General features: G+C 53.2%; 2 protein-coding genes across 2 annotated transcripts; one reads left to right on the top strand and one right to left on the bottom strand.

The window, feature by feature from the left end:
- Window positions 1-294: 294 nt before the first annotated feature.
- COCSUDRAFT_30620 (hypothetical protein) lies at window positions 295-7,674 on the top strand (the record flags this gene model as incomplete). The annotated part of the gene is made up of 17 exons (XM_005644940.1): window positions 295-642; window positions 846-935; window positions 1,151-1,365; window positions 1,769-1,853; window positions 2,145-2,308; window positions 2,616-2,823; window positions 3,159-3,311; window positions 3,556-3,638; window positions 3,840-3,864; window positions 3,964-4,107; window positions 4,495-4,656; window positions 4,846-5,036; window positions 5,463-5,619; window positions 5,908-6,042; window positions 6,401-6,577; window positions 6,875-6,994; window positions 7,291-7,674. 17 exons carry the CDS (start codon window positions 295-297, stop codon window positions 7,672-7,674), a joined length of 2,841 nt encoding a protein of 946 aa, XP_005644997.1.
- Window positions 7,675-12,330: 4,656 nt separating this feature from the next.
- COCSUDRAFT_67371 (hypothetical protein) lies at window positions 12,331-13,675 on the bottom strand. Its single transcript, XM_005644939.1, has 5 exons — window positions 13,381-13,675; window positions 13,193-13,285; window positions 12,942-13,090; window positions 12,616-12,740; window positions 12,331-12,378 (listed from the first exon to the last, which is right to left on the bottom strand). The coding sequence occupies exons 1-5, from the start codon at window positions 13,468-13,470 to the stop codon at window positions 12,368-12,370; spliced, it is 468 nt and encodes a 155-aa protein (XP_005644996.1). The 5' UTR covers window positions 13,471-13,675; the 3' UTR covers window positions 12,331-12,367.
- Window positions 13,676-15,957: the final 2,282 nt, after the last annotated feature.

The following is a 15,957-nucleotide window of genomic DNA, read 5'->3' as shown; positions in this document are numbered from 1 at the left end:
CGCTCGGGATGGTCATTCCTCATTCGAATCTGACTCGGAGCTCCAGCAGATTTGATAGGCTCGGTGCTCCACCATCCCTCAATTTAAATCCCTCCAATTATCCGTTCCAGGGGTATTGGTGTATCGGAACTCTCGCCCTCGCCGCCTGCATTGGTGCTGCATCGTTTCTCCTGTGATGCATTCCTACTAGGAATTCGAGCAGATTGATTGATTCTGTCAGTGTCTTCTCACGCTTGCGACCGCCCGAAGAAGGCCTGTGCTAAAGCCCGGTAGAGCGGGGAAAAGGTGTTAAAGATGGGGTCAAGGTTCCATCGTGGGAACACTTTCCAGAAGCCTGAGAATGCCCTCAAGCGTGCAGAGGAGCTCATAGTCGTTGGACAGAGAGGAGCTGCTCTTCAGACGCTGCACGATGTTATCACTTCAAAGCGTCATCGCACCTGGCACAAAGTGCTGGAGCAGATCATGTTCAGATACATTGATCTGTGCGTGGAGCTCAAGAAGGGAAGATATGCAAAGGACGGTCTCATCCACTATCGAAATGTCTGCCAGCAAGTCAACATCAGCTCGTTGGAGGAGGTCATCAAGTATTTCATGAAAACAGCCACAGACAAAGCAGAAGCTGCGCAGTCGAAAGCTGCAGAGGTAAATTTCATTGTAAATTTGCCGATTCCACTCTGTTGAGCTAGGAAAGAATGGATCTACTTGTACGTCGTTGAGCAGAGTAGTTGAAGCTTGTGATCATAGGCTTTCTACTTCCAGATGGAGCACCCTATCTAGGAATTCACCGTGATTGCAACCACTGAACTTTATCGAATCATATTGTTACTAAGCCTGGTGGTGTGCAGACGGTGTTGTCTCTCGATGTGGAAGATCTGGAGGTGGACGCCACACCAGAGGACCTGATGCTCAGCTATGTGAGCGGGGAGAAGGGCAAGGTACCACTCGCAACCACCTTCACAACCACTGTATTCTACACAGAAATTGGACAAAAGCATTGTCCGCCTGAACACCTCCTTGGCACCTGCCCAGTGCCCCACCATCAACCAGGCTCTTGTGACACATTTGAGTGTCTCACAGGTAGCATTCGCAGGCCTTTCATCGAGGTGAAGGAGTATGGTTTTCAGTGAAATCACATGGCGCATGCATGCAGGACCGCACGGACAGGGAGCAGGTGACGCCGTGGTTCAAGTTCCTGTGGGAGACGTACCGCTGCGTGCTGGATATCCTCCGCAACAACTCGCGGCTGGAGGCGCTGTACGCGATGACTGCCACGCGCGCATTCCAATTCTGCCTCACCTACAAGCGCACCACCGAGTTCCGCCGCCTCTGCGATATCCTGCGCAACCACCTCGCCAACCTCAACAAGTGCGTTGCCTGCGACCGAACACTGCTGCATGATGCCATTTCAACGGACCGTTGAGCGTTAATTAGACTACCTACCGCACTCCCTAGCTATGTTGTGATGTGAAGACCTGTGTGTTTCTTTAGACGGTGCAGTGTTTTTGATTGCTGTTGTCACATCGGCAGGTCTTGGGTGTGTTTTGAGCTTTGGTTGACCTTGCTTTGCTGCATCCGCTGTCTAGAAGCCAGGCCCACAATTGATTCTGGCCTGCGGAAGTGACTCTTGCTTGGCTGGTAAGAATGAGACAAGCATGCAGTTGCATGCTGCCATGCCAGCGTACAACTGGGCTTACTGTGGTGATAGGAAGAGTTTTTCCCTGAGAAGCGCTGGTGATGGAGCCTGATGGGCTATCAATGTGCATTGCAGGTACCGTGACCAGAGGGACAGGCCGGACCTGACCAACCCCGACTCCCTGCAGCTCTACCTGGAAACCCGCTTCGAGCAGCTGCGCGTGCGTGCCCTCCCCTTGTAGTCAAGCTCCCCTGCTCATCTGTGATTTGCTTTTGCTGGCCACAAGCTATCCCCTTCCTTGGGCACCTGGAAGGTGTTGGAAACCGGTTGTTTTGAGGCAGGCTTTGCGGACATTTCACGTTCCAGAGGTGGAGAGTTGTTTGTGGCTGTGTAAGGGTGGGGGCAGCCCTCTGCGCGCAAACGTGGGCTCGATGCGATGCATGATGTTTATGATCTGTGCAACATAAGGTGCTGAGAACGGGTGAGAATTTGGGGTGTCTGACGCGCGCAGGTGGCGTGTGAGCTGGCGCTGTGGCAGGAGGCGTTCAGGAGCGTGGAGGACATCCAGGGGCTGGCAGCGCTGGGCAAGAAGGCGCCCAAGCCCCAGCTCATGGCCATGTACTACGCCAAGCTCACCCGCATCTTCACCGTCTCAGACTCCCACCTCTACAACGGGTGCGCAGAGCCTGCCTCCCTCTATCCCCTTCTGCAGCAATTTTGTTCCCGTCTTTCTTAATACCTTGCCTCATCTGTCAGTGTAAGCTGGGACATTGGAACCCAGTGGTCAATCTGATCCCCTACAGAACGAGGCAGGAAATTCATGACTGGTTGGTGCTGTGAGGATGTGAAACGTGACTGGCGCTTTTCTGGCCATAACGGAGCTGCGGGTGCTCGTGTACAAGTACGACATGTTTGCATGGGGAAGTTGTTTTCTGAACCATGGGGGGTTGTGTCTGATTGCTGGGATGATGTGTGCGCGCAGGTACGCGTGGTACAAGCTGTACAACCTGTCGAAGACATACAACAAGAATCTGACGGGCGGGGACGTTCAGACGCTGGCTGCCAACGTGCTGCTGAGCGCGATGGCCATCCCGCCCTTTGGCGCGGCCGACCTCGCCCGTTCCGAGGCCGCCGCCGAGCAGGAGAAGGAGCGCTCCATGCGCATGGCCAACCTCCTCGGCTTCTCCGTGGTGCGCCGCTTCTCCATCACTCTTCCCTTCACAAATTTGCCTACAAGTGTCTGGACATCCTGCTGCAGATCACGGGGCATGATATTTGTGCTCTCAAGATTGGGGAGTACAGTGGTGGGCATGCCTACCTCATGCAGTCTGTGCACTGCTGAGCCTGCACAGTCAGCTAGTGTCATACTAGGTTCTGCGCCGCGGTGGGCCCATACTTTGTCAGGTAGTCACAGCGCTGGTACTGTGTGCGTGCCATTCACCAGGGACAGAAAACATCTCGGGGTGTGAGGAGGACACATGTGCCTTCTGGCCCTTGACGTGGCTTTGCATGATTTTGGTTGCAGGATGCAAAGCGGGACATGCGGTCGGCACTGTCGCGCAAAGCGCTGCTGTCGGAGCTGCGCGCGAAGAAGATCGTTGACATTGTGCCAGAGGAGGTCCGCCAGATCTACGTCCTTCTGGAGTCCGACTTCTCCCCGCTCGAGCTCTGTGCCCAGGTGGCTGCCCCCTTCTTGTAGCATTCCTTGTTTGACCCACGCAATCTAGTGCTGATTTCAATTGCCCTGTCAGTCCATGTGTAGTGCTTTGTCACTTGAGCGCACAGCACTACAGTATCATCACATTCTCTTCTTTAGCCAGCTTCTCGGTGCAAGGTCGGTGTTATAATCTTAAGATGAGTGGCGCTGTTGTGCGGAATGTCATCGCGTCAATCTCATGGGTAGTTTCACGGTATATAAACAGGTGGCGCCACTGCTGGAGAAGCTGAGCTCCCTGGACGCCCCAATGTCTACGGCTAGCCCGGTGCAGGAGGCCAACCTGACCCAGTACAAGCACGCCCTGCAGCAGGCATGCCCCCCTTATCTTGCACATCATAACTAACCGCTACTGCTGAGAGGCACTGCCCAAGCACTTCTGCTGACAACCTGATCCAATACAAATGTGCCATCGCGGACCCTATAAGTTTGTCAAGGGACCTTTGCAGCAGGCTTGGCAGGCTTGCACGCCAGTCCAGATCTAATTCAAAGTCATGCAACAGCATTGAAATTCGCTGTCGGGGGTGATCTGTCTGTTGGCCACGCTGTGTCTTTCATATTATATAATAAACGGTGCTGAAAGAGTCTATCTGACATGTGCTGACGTGGCGCACAGGTGGCGGTGCTGCGCGTGCTGCGCCAGCTGTCGGAGGTGTACAGCTGCATGAACATCTCCAGCCTGGCCGCCCTCATCCCCTTCATGAGCTTTTCCGAAGTGGAGCAGCTCGTTGTGGAGGCCGTCAAGCACGGCTACCTCCAGGTACATAGTTCTTTTGATTGTTGCCTTGCTGGGGTGTTGGTGTTGGGAAAGAGCAGACTGGCGAACACAGGGGTTTGTGCTACTGAGGGCCCTTTATTGCACAGTTCTGTTTCTGACTCCGTGGAGTCAGTGAGTACAACTTTGATAATGGTGGCGCCTGCTCATTTCTGTGGTTAATTTTCCCGTCCTTGGGCGCAGTAATAGGAGCAAAAGTAGAGTTTGTATTTTCATGTCCTCTGTTTGTGCGTCTTCAATTGCACTTGAGGGCAGGGTGCACCACGTGCATGAGCAGGTGCCAGCTCAACGTGCCTCTTTTCCAGCTGCAAAGCATGCCATAATAATGCACATAAAGCAGCAAGGTGCTGAATGCTGTATATGGTTGTGCAGGTGCGCATCGACCACAAGGTGGGCACGGTGCACTTTGGCGCGCTGCAGCTGGAGAGCGAGCGGCTGCACGACAACATCTCCACCCTGGCACGCCGCCTGGCCAAGGCGCTCACCATAATCAACCCCGTGCCCACGCCCTCCATGGCCGAGTTCAAGACCAAGGTGGGCCGCGGCCCTCCTCACCCCTCCCGTCCCGACTGCTGGGCGAGCTGATTTTTAAGTAGCACCTGGCCCCATGCAGTGTACTGTCTGCACCCGATGACTTGTTGATCGCGATAGGACCCACAGCATGGACCTCTCTAGTCGTTGCATTTGTGCTATCGCTGACCCGTCCTTCGCAAATGCTCTCAGGCGCTGGCGCACGCATTGGCGAGTGCGCAGATGGAGAACAGCCGAGCTCGTGCGCGCAAGGTGATGATCGAGAAGCGCAAGGAGGACGCCGAGCGCCACGCAGCCGCGCTGGAGCAGCAGGAGGAGCAGGACCGCCTCATGCAGGAGCGCATCTCTGCCGCCGCCGAAGAGGAGCGCCGCAAGCAGGAGAGGTGGGGCTGCTTTCCCCTCATGCCACAAGTGCCCTTTCCTGGTTGGTCACAGCATCCTGCTGCTTTGCCCGTGCTGGTGACCCCACCCATATGACACACAGCTGCCTGACGCATGAGAGAAGGAATGTAAACAGTAGGAGAGGTTTGCAGGCTTCTTGCCTGACAGTTCCGTCCCTTACACTTCAAGGTCTACTCTGCCGCCCTAATGACTTGCCAAGGTCGAGATTCCGGTCAACGGGAGAATGCGCCCCTCTCATTACCGGCATCTCCACCTCAGCAGAGTGATCAGGATGGAAACAAGGGTTCAAGGTTGCAGTTGGGCATGTAAGCGCGGCTGTACCTGCCCACCCTTTGTGCAGCACTGCAGAGGGCAGTTAGGGAGGGTACAATATTGAGAGGTGACGGATGTGGGTTGTGTCGACACAGGTTGAAGCGTGAGGAGGCGCGGATAGCGAAGGAGATAGAGGAGCGGGAGCAGGAGGAGGCGCGCAAGATGCTGGAGGCCGCCCAAAAGAAGATCGGCGCCAAGCGCCTCAACATCGCCGACGGCGCCACCCTCGACAAGGCCACCCTCATGAACCAGGTGCGCCCAACTGGCATGCCCCCACCACCACAGTGGGTCAGTCAGTTTGGAGTACAGGGAAGTCTGTGGAGCATGTTCTTTCTGTGATCTTGGATCAAGCGTGGCATTAGTCCTCTGTGCCAGATGCGATGAGGCAAGCCTGTTGTGATGGATGTTGCATTTCACAATGTCTTGATCCCCTGGCGGCAAGCCACCCTGGCGCTTCTGCAGGGCAAACCCTCACCTTCAAGAATGAGGCTTGAATCAAGTGTAAAGATAGCTGATGCAGTGTGGAATGGATCCTGTCAGGTGATTTCGGAGCAGCAGCGCGCGCGTGACGAGGCGGAGAAGAAGGTGCACGCGCTCAGCAGGCGCATGGACCATTTGGAGAGGGCACGCCGCGAGGAGGAGGCCCCCCTGCTCGAGGCCGCCTTCCAGGAGAAGGTCCGCTACTAGTCCTCCCTGCATTAAAATCATTTTTACATTGGTCTTCTAACAGTCTTACTTGTATTGCCGTTGCAGCATGGAGGGTTTTAACTTATTGTCTTGTTGAGCAACTGCATCATGCGCTTGACGCCATCATTGCACTGCCGGTTATAAGTGAACAGTGCCCCTGTAACGAACACACAATTGCTTCTACTTCCCTTGCAGACATGCTGGCAATAGAAGTGAATTGGGACAAGTTGTGGTTGCGAAGCTCAGCCTCACAGGTGGAGCCTGTCTGGGGATCTCCTTTGCTGCAATATTAGTCGGGGCAAAATCCAGTGGCATTGACATGCACGGTGTCTGGTTGTGTGCGTAGCTGAAGGGCGACGAGGAGCGCTTCCACAAGGACCAGGACGAATTTAAGGTGGCGCACAGCAAGTCATGGGAGGTGGACATTGAGGAGAAGCGCCGCTTCCTCAAGACCCTGCCCGACAAGGAGGCCTTTGAGACCGCCATCAAGGCCCGCCGCACCTCCGAATTCGCCCAGCTGCAGGCACGCCCCGACCTTGATTTTTCCTGGTTTTTGCAGCACCCGCTGCCATGCCCTAATGGCATTCTGAATCATGTCCGCCCAGTGTCACCGTGGGAGTTCTGGGGAGCAAAGGCTATTGTGCCTCCACCAATTTCATCGTGCAGGGACTCTCTGCCAAGTGCTTTCTGGGGTACCCTTTCTTGTAAAATGTCAGGGTGCGTGCCTGTGCATTTTGGACAAGCACAGGATCGACGAAGTGAGTGATCGTAGAAGTCACGCACTTGTATGAGCAGTTGAGTAAACGGGTCCCCACTGCAGGCTGAGCGGGAGGCGCGGCTGGCGGAGAAGAAGCATGAGCGGATGGTGCAGCGGCAGCTGCTGAGGCGGCAGGAGTACGTGCGCCGCTGCCGCCAGATTATCGAGGAGCGCCGCCGCAAGGTGCGCCCGAACTTGTAATTCTCATGCTTACAGTATCCCGAGACAAAAATACCCGGAAGTTAATTTGAAAGTCTTCCTTACCATGGAAATGCAAGGGCACCATTTTCCCATCTTTTGAGAGCATGGTCTGGGGTGTTCAAGTCTCTACTTGCGACCTGCAAGAAGGCCCCTGCGTTCTTGATTGGGCCAGCAGCAGATCTTCTTGCTGCAAACAAGGGTATCTCTCAGCGTCTCATGACCCGGCAGAACAGCCCAGGGGATTTTGTATCTGACCAAAAGAAGCGTTTTGGGTGCAGGAGGAGGAAGAGATGGAGAGGGAGGAGGCGGAGAGGCGGCTGCGCGAGGAGGCGGAGCGGCAGGCCAAGCTGGCAGAGATCGAGAAGAAGCAGCGCGAGAAGGAGGCCGAGATCGAGGAGAAGAAGCGCAAGGAGCGCGAGGCTCTCCTGGCCGCACCCCGGCCCGCCGCCGCCGAGCCCCCGGCCGCCGCCGCCGCGCCCAGCTCTGGCGCATTTGTGCCGCCCTCCAGGCGCACTGGTGGTGCGCAATTAGACACCTTTAGAAAATTGTACAGAAGCATTTTATGTGACCTGTGCCTCGGCTACATATGTCTCGACTACATATGTGATGGTCGATTAATGCGGTATGTGGGCCGGGCCGGCATTGCCTCGGGGTGTGTGTGATTTTTTGGCTTATTTTTGTAGGCAGCTATGACCTTGAGGCATGCTGTTTGGGCATTTATGCGTCAGTCATAATAGTTACTGGATTGGGTCAATGTGTGCAGGTTACGTGCCTCCTTCAAGGCGCGGAGGAGCCCCGGCAGCCGAGCAAGCGCCGGCGCCGGCGGCGGCGGCCGCAGCCCCAGCCGCACCCGAGCAGCCGGCAGCAGCGGACGAAGACAAGTGGAAGCCGAGCGGCGCAAGGGCGGCGGAGCCGCCCGCAGCTGCGCGGGCTGACGAGCGGCCACCGGCGCGCGGCGGCGCGTTTGTGCCGCGGCACCTGCGCGACCGGGGGGCGCCACCCCCGGCCGGCCGCGATGGCCCCCGCGACGGCCCCCGCGATGGCGCGCGTGACGCCCCGCGCGATGAGCCGCCCCGGCGCGAGGTCTCCCGCTGGTGAGCGGTGTGATGATCCTTTGGAGCTGATGTGCGCCTGATGACTGCCGTGAAGCGCTCTCAGCGATATCTTCAAAATGCAAAGGCCCTGCAAGTCCAATAGATGTTCGACTTGGGCCACAGCTGAATTAGATATGCACAGGCAGATTGTGATGTGGGCAATGTGTAAGTGTCTGAAAGTAGCCTAGGCTAGGTTGGAATGCGGTTGGATCCAGATCTGTGTTGAGGGGCCCGCTGAAGAGCATTGTGGTCGTGTTAAAAGCTGATGAACGTGCATCTGTCCCTGTGCATGCAATGCAAAGCAACCGTGACAAATTATCTTGCAATGTAAGCAAGCTAATACTGTATATTATATCTATGAGGCTGGACATCATTGAATTATTGCTTGGCATGCAGAATGGTCAGGCATCGAGAAATTGCACTGGAAATTTCATGGCATTCAAAAGCAACATATTAAAAGCACCATCAAAAGTGCAAAATCCTTCAAAAAAGAATTACATGGCACAGAATTTTTGAAGTAAGCTTCCAAAATAAGCTCGGTGAGTCACTCAAATGTTACGAACGAAGCAGGGCGTTCGTATTCTCCTGTCTTGAGCCGTCCCTGTGGCATAATCGTACGGGACGGGAGAAAAATCACCACGGATTGCTATTTCGCTTCATTTTAAAACTGTGAAGAGACAGAGAGGTAAGGAGATATCCCCTTCTGCTCTTTGTTTCTGACATGTACTGGTTCACCTGATGCCCTAATTGCGGTAAACAGGCTCTTCAAACGTGTCATTCCCTGAAGGATACTCTCACTCAGCAGGCCTTCCTCCCTTGCCCCAGAATCAGGGGCCCTGATATGTGACTTTGGCGTGAATATGCATCTTTTGACAATTAAAGCTCACCCTCCAGGTTTCAGCTCGCCTTCGGCGTCCAAGGCAGGCGAAATGAACGCCGAGGAGCAGCTCCAGGCTAGCGTGAAACGGTCGATCGAGGTGCATGCATGCACATGACTCATGCGATTGAGGTGCAGCGCATGCTTTGGACAGGTGGCCACATGAGCACCTGTGCAGCAGCCGTCCGCGCGTTGCAGAGATCCTCGGACTTGTCATGAGCAAGCGGTTCGAGCCGCTGCAGCTGATTACAGAGCTGAAGCCACATGTCCTGAATGGCAGCATCGACCTGGGCCAGGCAGATAGTGACGTGGAGATATGATGACTAACCATTACTAACCGCCCTGCAGCCCTACCAATTACTAATCATGTGAACCTTACTGATTAGTACTGCAGACCTGTCTAGACACTGCGAGACTGTGGGCGTCCCTAGTCTGCAGCACAGAAAATCCTGTCAAACTTTTATAAAGATAATCTGCGGACACCCCACCATACAGTAGCAGATTTTTTTATGTGGCAAGTGCTGCTCTTGATATTCAATGCTGTTGTTGACATCAGGTGTCAGCAGAGGAGGTGCATGCGCGCGCCGGGCTACTGTTTCTGGGCGGCCCATTCTGCAGCTTTACAGTGGAGTGCCTCCCGGCGCTGATGAGGTGGCGGCTGGATGTGTCATGCTCCTATGACAAAGGCTAGCTGGAGAAGCTCACCTGCAGCGTCAATTAAAAAGGTCCCCTCCTGGGCGTGAGGCAGACAGATGCGCTCACAAGGTTTGCTAGGAGAAGCTTTGCAGCGATTTTGGGGCCGGCAGGGTGGCGGCCTGTGTTGCCTTCTTGGAGTCAGAAGAAGGGTTGCAGCTGCGGATGATGTGTGAAATGGATAGGTATGGTCCTCGCTCTATAGAGCGGCAGAACAGGCCTGCTCAGATTATGTGGGACTGTCTTGGGAGTCTCAGTCACCTCCATAAAGACGCATTTGCCTTTGCGGATGCTTTCCAGATCACTGGTTCTTGTCTCCCAAATTGTTCTATTCTTATGTTTACTCACAGCCCTGCCCTGGACTCCGATGCATGCATGTGTGCGCTGACGGCTGTTAAGGGCTCCATTCATCTGGGCCATGGAGAGGGAGACTATGATGCGCCAGCAGAGGCTGTGCATGAGCGTGCCGGGCTGCTCTTTGCAAAGGGAAGCAACAGTTTTTAAGCTGGCCGTCGAGTGGGTGCCTGCACTGGTGAAGTGGCGCGTAGATCAGTCTGATGTGCTTGAGAATTTCAGGCAAGAGCACCCCGTTTTTGAGGAGGTTTGCTAACATCGGGATGATGACCCAAAATGGCTTCTCAAAAAGGCTAAGAAACCGCGAGACCCCTATTGGTGATGGCGGGGTCATGTAGTCATCATATGCAGCCATGAGATTGACAGGACAATAGAGAGGTTTCTTTTCAATAATGATCAGCATGACACAATTGTAACGCCTGCTTCCATTTCGCTGCCCAGCCAACTGTAATCTGAAGCACCAGGCCGCTGCAGCCTGCCCACTCGCATAAAACTGCCATATCGCTACAGGAATCTTCAAATCTCCATTCCCTCTTGCCCATGCCCTTCTGCAATATGCACTCTTTCTGAATGTCTGACACAGGGTCCTAAATAAGATCCTGCAGGTCAGCAGGGATCAGGTGAAGATTGTTCAAAAGCGTATTCGGATTAAGTAGTTCACTTTGGCTCAAGACCACCTGAGCCCATGTCCTCCTCTTGATCCACGATCAAGAACTGTCAGAATATCATGTGAGGTGCAGTAACTTTTTCGACTCAGGCTGAAGAATAACTACATGCTCTTTTCCGAAAGGATCCTGCATCGAGCAAGAACTGCACTCATGTGACCTGCGCTTGGACTGTGCCACTGGCTGAAGGTCCCACAAGTTCATGTTGCCATCATTTGCCACTGAGAAACTACCTATGTGGGCTGCGATTAAAACCCAACCCAGGCTGAAGAGCCGTCAAAGATTGCAAAGTATCACAAGGGTATTAGATCTAGCCATGTGATCTGCAAAAAAATGCTATACTGGCACAAGGCCCTGTCAGCCCATGTCCTCTTCTTCGGCCACGATCAGGAACTGCACGATGGCCATGTTGTGGCTGGCGGCCGATCGCTGAGTGTCCCCTGGCATGGGCGCTGTCCCACGCAGCGTACCCTCTGCCCCTCCAGTCAGGCCCACCATGTGAGTCACCTTCATCAACCCCTCCCGGTCTATGGACACCTGTGCCAATCACGTCCACATAACAATCACTAATTTTATTATTCTTACTGTTGTAGAGTTGTAATTACTGTACCCGGTTTTTTCGCCAAAAGGCAAGGTAGGTCTCGCAGACAAGCTGCAGTTAAAGATTGCCACAATCCTACCCCTTGATGGACTCGCCACATCCACCCACCACTATTGCATTGCATTTCTTTTCAGTTCACCAGATCCCGGTTTCTCAGGTCAATTTATACCTTGCTTAAGCAAAGAAACAAGGACATTATCTATTCCTCATAACAGAGCTGGAGCTTGATATTTGCAAAGCCAAAGGGCCATCCAGCAGCCAAGAACCTGTGACACTCTCGATGGCAATTTCCGGCTCGAGGAAAGAACTTGGACGCAAAGCAAGCACAACGAGCGGAAATCTGTGGGCTGCAGAGGGAAAATAAGAAAGAGGGTCACTCGCCTTGGAGGAGACGGAGGAGGAGGCGTCCTTGAAGTGGGGCAGCTGCGCAAATGCGGTGCGCATGTGCTTGTGCTTGTAGCTGTGCCGCACCTCCGCCGCCGCGCAGTGGAAACCATCCAGCCTGGACGCCTGCAGTCCAAGGTGTCTCTCAGTCATTGCACTGCTCGCGACAAAGAATGTTCTTACAGTGATTTTGAAAATTATATTATTTTGTCCCTTTTATCGCCCCTAAACCCTAAATCCACCATTGCATTCCCCGTGGAAAAATGTTCCTATAAAGGCCCCTTCCCTAAACCCTAACTTGATATCCCCTAACCCTAAGCTAAATCATTGTAGAAGTATTTCCGTGGACTGCTCATGGGTGGCGCACGCAGGCAGAAGACACAGCTCGCCTCTCAGAGCCTCAGGAACTGTTGTGGCATGGATGCAAAATTTTCCTGAGACCATCTGCAAGGTTTTGGCCAAGTTCTGTGAGTTGCAGACCGTGGGTGGCAGCCTGGCAGCTGCTGTGTGTGCTGTCTTCATGAAAAGATAGACCAAGAATGAGTCAGAAATGGCAACAGATGGGGCCCACACACCGGCAGAGTGACTGTAAGGTCCCCCAGGCCGTGGGCAGACAGCGTGACGAGCGGGGGGTCCCGTCTCAAGAAGGCCTCCACTGTCAGACCCCCCGAGGGCCACTCCAGATCCTCAATCGTCTCCTTCAGCAACGCCCCTGCCAAAATTAATCACCTCTTGCTATCATGCAAGCAATTGAAACTAGACCAGCCAGACCCATCGCTGGTGTGCTGCAATGCATTGCCTGCATGTGCTCGTGACTATTTCACTATGAAAGACCATGAAACTCCATTCCATTGTCAATTTACCTCCATCACTCGCTGCCAGAATGGTGGGGGATATATACACGTAATGGTGATTAGAAGGGCGCCGGGAGTCACCATTCATGAGAAAGAAAGACGCTGGATCCTCCCAGGAGTCCATCAAGTCTCCAGTGAAGGGCACCTCCACGCTGTCTATGCGCGCATAGGTGCAGAGCTGCGCCATGCTGCCATCCTCTGTCATCCTGTGTAGAACATCAGTGGTAAGCTGAGAGAGTGCCTCGATTGCAACTGGTGCAACGTTGGCATTTCAGGATTGATGGCTCTCAAGCCTCCATGGAGCTCTGTGCACAAAGGACACGCAAGCCCTGTCAAGTGCTACATTCAAAACAAAGGTCAACCGGGGTGTCAAAACTGAGGCATGAGCAACGGATGCGATGTCCTACTCGCAGATGAGCTCCTCATTCGGCCCAGGGAATCTGAGCACAAGCTCTGCTCCCGAGCCCAGCGCGAAGACATTGAGAGTGTCCACAAATCGCGCAAAGTGCAGACCCAGAGGCTTTCTGGCCCAGGGGCAATCGTAATGCGAGAAGAGCTGCAGCAACAAGCTCTGGTCAATGTGTGCTTCTCAAGCAGGAGAATAGTATTTCCCCTGAGGCCAACAGAAGGAAACAAACAATGATTGTAAGACACTTGCCTCAGAGGAGAGCCACACAGACGATTGCAGGCTCTTCGAGGCGTCCTCCCAGCGGATGGCGATGCCATCACTGTTGATGGACATAGTACACAGCTGTACCAAGGAAGGTGCGCTGAGTTGGTCCGATAACGGCAGAATCGGAACAATAGGTGTGTTCTATATAGGCATTTTAAAGCATTTGTAACTACCTGTGCTTTGTGGGAAGACTTGATGCCCTGAAGAATTGCCACAAGACCCTTGACATTGGCCATCTTCAGACAAGCCTGCTGTACAGCCATCGTGGTCCCACGAACAGAATGCGTAGCAAGGCTCTGTCATTCTTTCTGGAATTCTGTGATCATTAGATGCTATGAATTAAGACTCCATGTTATTGGACACAACATCAGTCCAGATCAAGTTGGATTGGGCGATTCTCGTGCCGATCTACAAGCTAGAACTGAGCACAGGCTCTATTATTACTTGCTATTCAAGGATGTCTTCACCTATTGGTCGTCTACCTTGGTCTGCAAATCGCAGCACTTGTCTTTGAATCGTCAACGTCACGCAGCATGCAGCACGTGCCCAGCATATCTTTGCCATTCGAGTCTGGCTGCTTTGTGAAGCTCATTGGCCTGCTGTATCCCCAACAATGCCATTACAGAAATAGTTCGTAAATACAGAACGTTTCTGCGGTGCTTTGACAGTGTCGTGTTTTACCAGTCAAAGCCAGAATCCAACGTCTTTGCGATCTGAAATGGCTCAGAAACGGACAAAGGTGACCCATGACAATACTGAAAATACGGAGGAGGTCATATGCTCATCTTCAGCCCAAGCAATGGGAGTCCAAGATTTCAAAAGGTATGCAGGGCGATCGATTGCTCTTCTGCCTTTGCACCGTGCCTCAATCTGATGTTGCCTTCCATCTCGTTCTGTGTCTTCGCAGCATGTACTTTTTCAAGTCTGCAGGCACCGGCAGAATTCTGGAAGTACCGCAGTCCAGCCTGCAGCGTGCAGAGGAGCTCTTCAGATCCTCGACCAGCGAGGTGCCAGACCTGCCAACAGGAGCAGATTGGCCACTCCTTCCCCTAGTGAGTGCTTGCTGCTGTACTCTAGTGACTGAAATTTCTGGACAAACGCGCGCAGGAGCTGAGCATGGCATCTTGAATTCAGAAAGATAGCAGTCACTTTTTGAGCTGGTTACCTTTACTGCAGGTGACTCCAGGGGGGCTGATACTTCACTTTGTAGAACAGCATGCACTGCTACCTGGCATAGCTCAAGGTCAGTGACAAGTCCACTCGATTGGCATGACTGTCTGCGCACTTTTTGGAGCTTGAGCAGACCAGCAGGCTGTTCCAGTAGCACCTTTGCGCATTTTCCGCCCCAATACGGTACTCTCAGTGTTTGCATTGAAGTTCTAATAATCCTGCGCAGGTCCCAATCATGCGTCGGGGCAAAAGCACGCGCGCTGTGGCGAGGAGTGATCACTCTATTCTTGCACCTTGATTTTGCGGCCATGGGTTGTTATCGACCAGCATGGCTGGCCTCAACTTGTCCCCTGACTGGATCCGCATGCAGCCTTGGATCCTGAAGGGGATCGAGTTCCTGTCGAACCCTTAAGTTCCCTGGTCTCTGGCGAACCAGGCAACTCCCACTTGTTGATATCACGGTCCTCGTCGTTAAATCGAACTCTGTCAGCATCCAGAAACGCCCCTTTCGTTCGGTTCTCGTGGAAGCTGGCTGAAGCTGTAATAATCCGTACAACCACAGAATCTCCATCGTCTTTTCAATATGAGCGGGTGCCATCTTTCACATATCCATGTTGATGGTCAATGCATGTACATGCCAGCACAGCTGCAGTAAGCCTGCATGCGGGGCCAGGCATGGGCTGTGTTTCAAATCAATTTACAAAGCTGTTCTGCAGAAGACCCTTGCAGAATCTAGTGCAACATGACTTGTATCGCCGACAGGACAGCAGAATCCAGTGTGGTTCATAAACCACGTATCTCTGTCATCCATTTTGATCTGACTGCACTGTCTAATCACTGTCTATGTAGCTTCTACTTGACACTCTATCTCATCTAGAAGATGAGGATCTATTGCTTGGCAACTTGCAATCTAAAAGCACTCTGCAGCAAAACAACTCGATGTGGAGCCTACACCAGCTTTGCAGCATAAATCAGTCAGGCAGGAAAATCATATCATACAAGCAGATCCATATGAGATTTCAGGCAGATCTTATAGACAGGACAGCAATCAAATTGTGCCGGTAAGGCCTACCGAAAAAAAGACTCACTAGCGTCAAAATTGTTGCTCTCGAAAAGCATGGCTACTAGGAAAACTTCTGCTCGTAATTGTGACAGCTATCCTTCTTGCAAGGCCAGCATGCTTAACTTGTGAAAAAACAGTATGCATTGGTGTCCAACATCAGCAAAAGCTACAACTAGCCTGCATTCTACCAGTCTCACTCGTTCTGACCTACGCGGACTAAGAAACTTCACATTCAACTGCCATTGCTGCCAGCTGGTTGAATTAAGTGCCACTCCAATGCTTGAACTCAGCCATTCTTGACCGTTGTGCACGTTGCCGATTAGTCTCAACAACTCCGGCCGTTGAGTGCACCTTGAACTGCCGAACATCTCTCGAGCAGAGACAAGCTGTCCCACCCAGGGGGAAATTTGTTGGCTAGTAATCAGGATCCCAAGTACCTCACCGCGCGCACACAGCACTCCGCTCCTGTATTCCTGCCGCTGCTTTCCCACTCAGCTTGCCGCCCCTTGATACCTGA

Source organism: Coccomyxa subellipsoidea (assembly GCF_000258705.1).
Source record: "Coccomyxa subellipsoidea C-169, whole genome shotgun sequence".
In the NCBI taxonomy this organism is placed as follows: Eukaryota; Viridiplantae; Chlorophyta; class Trebouxiophyceae; family Coccomyxaceae; genus Coccomyxa; species Coccomyxa subellipsoidea.
The sequence above is the reverse complement of the archived record's forward strand: the minus strand, read 5'-3'. Positions and strand labels throughout refer to the sequence as shown.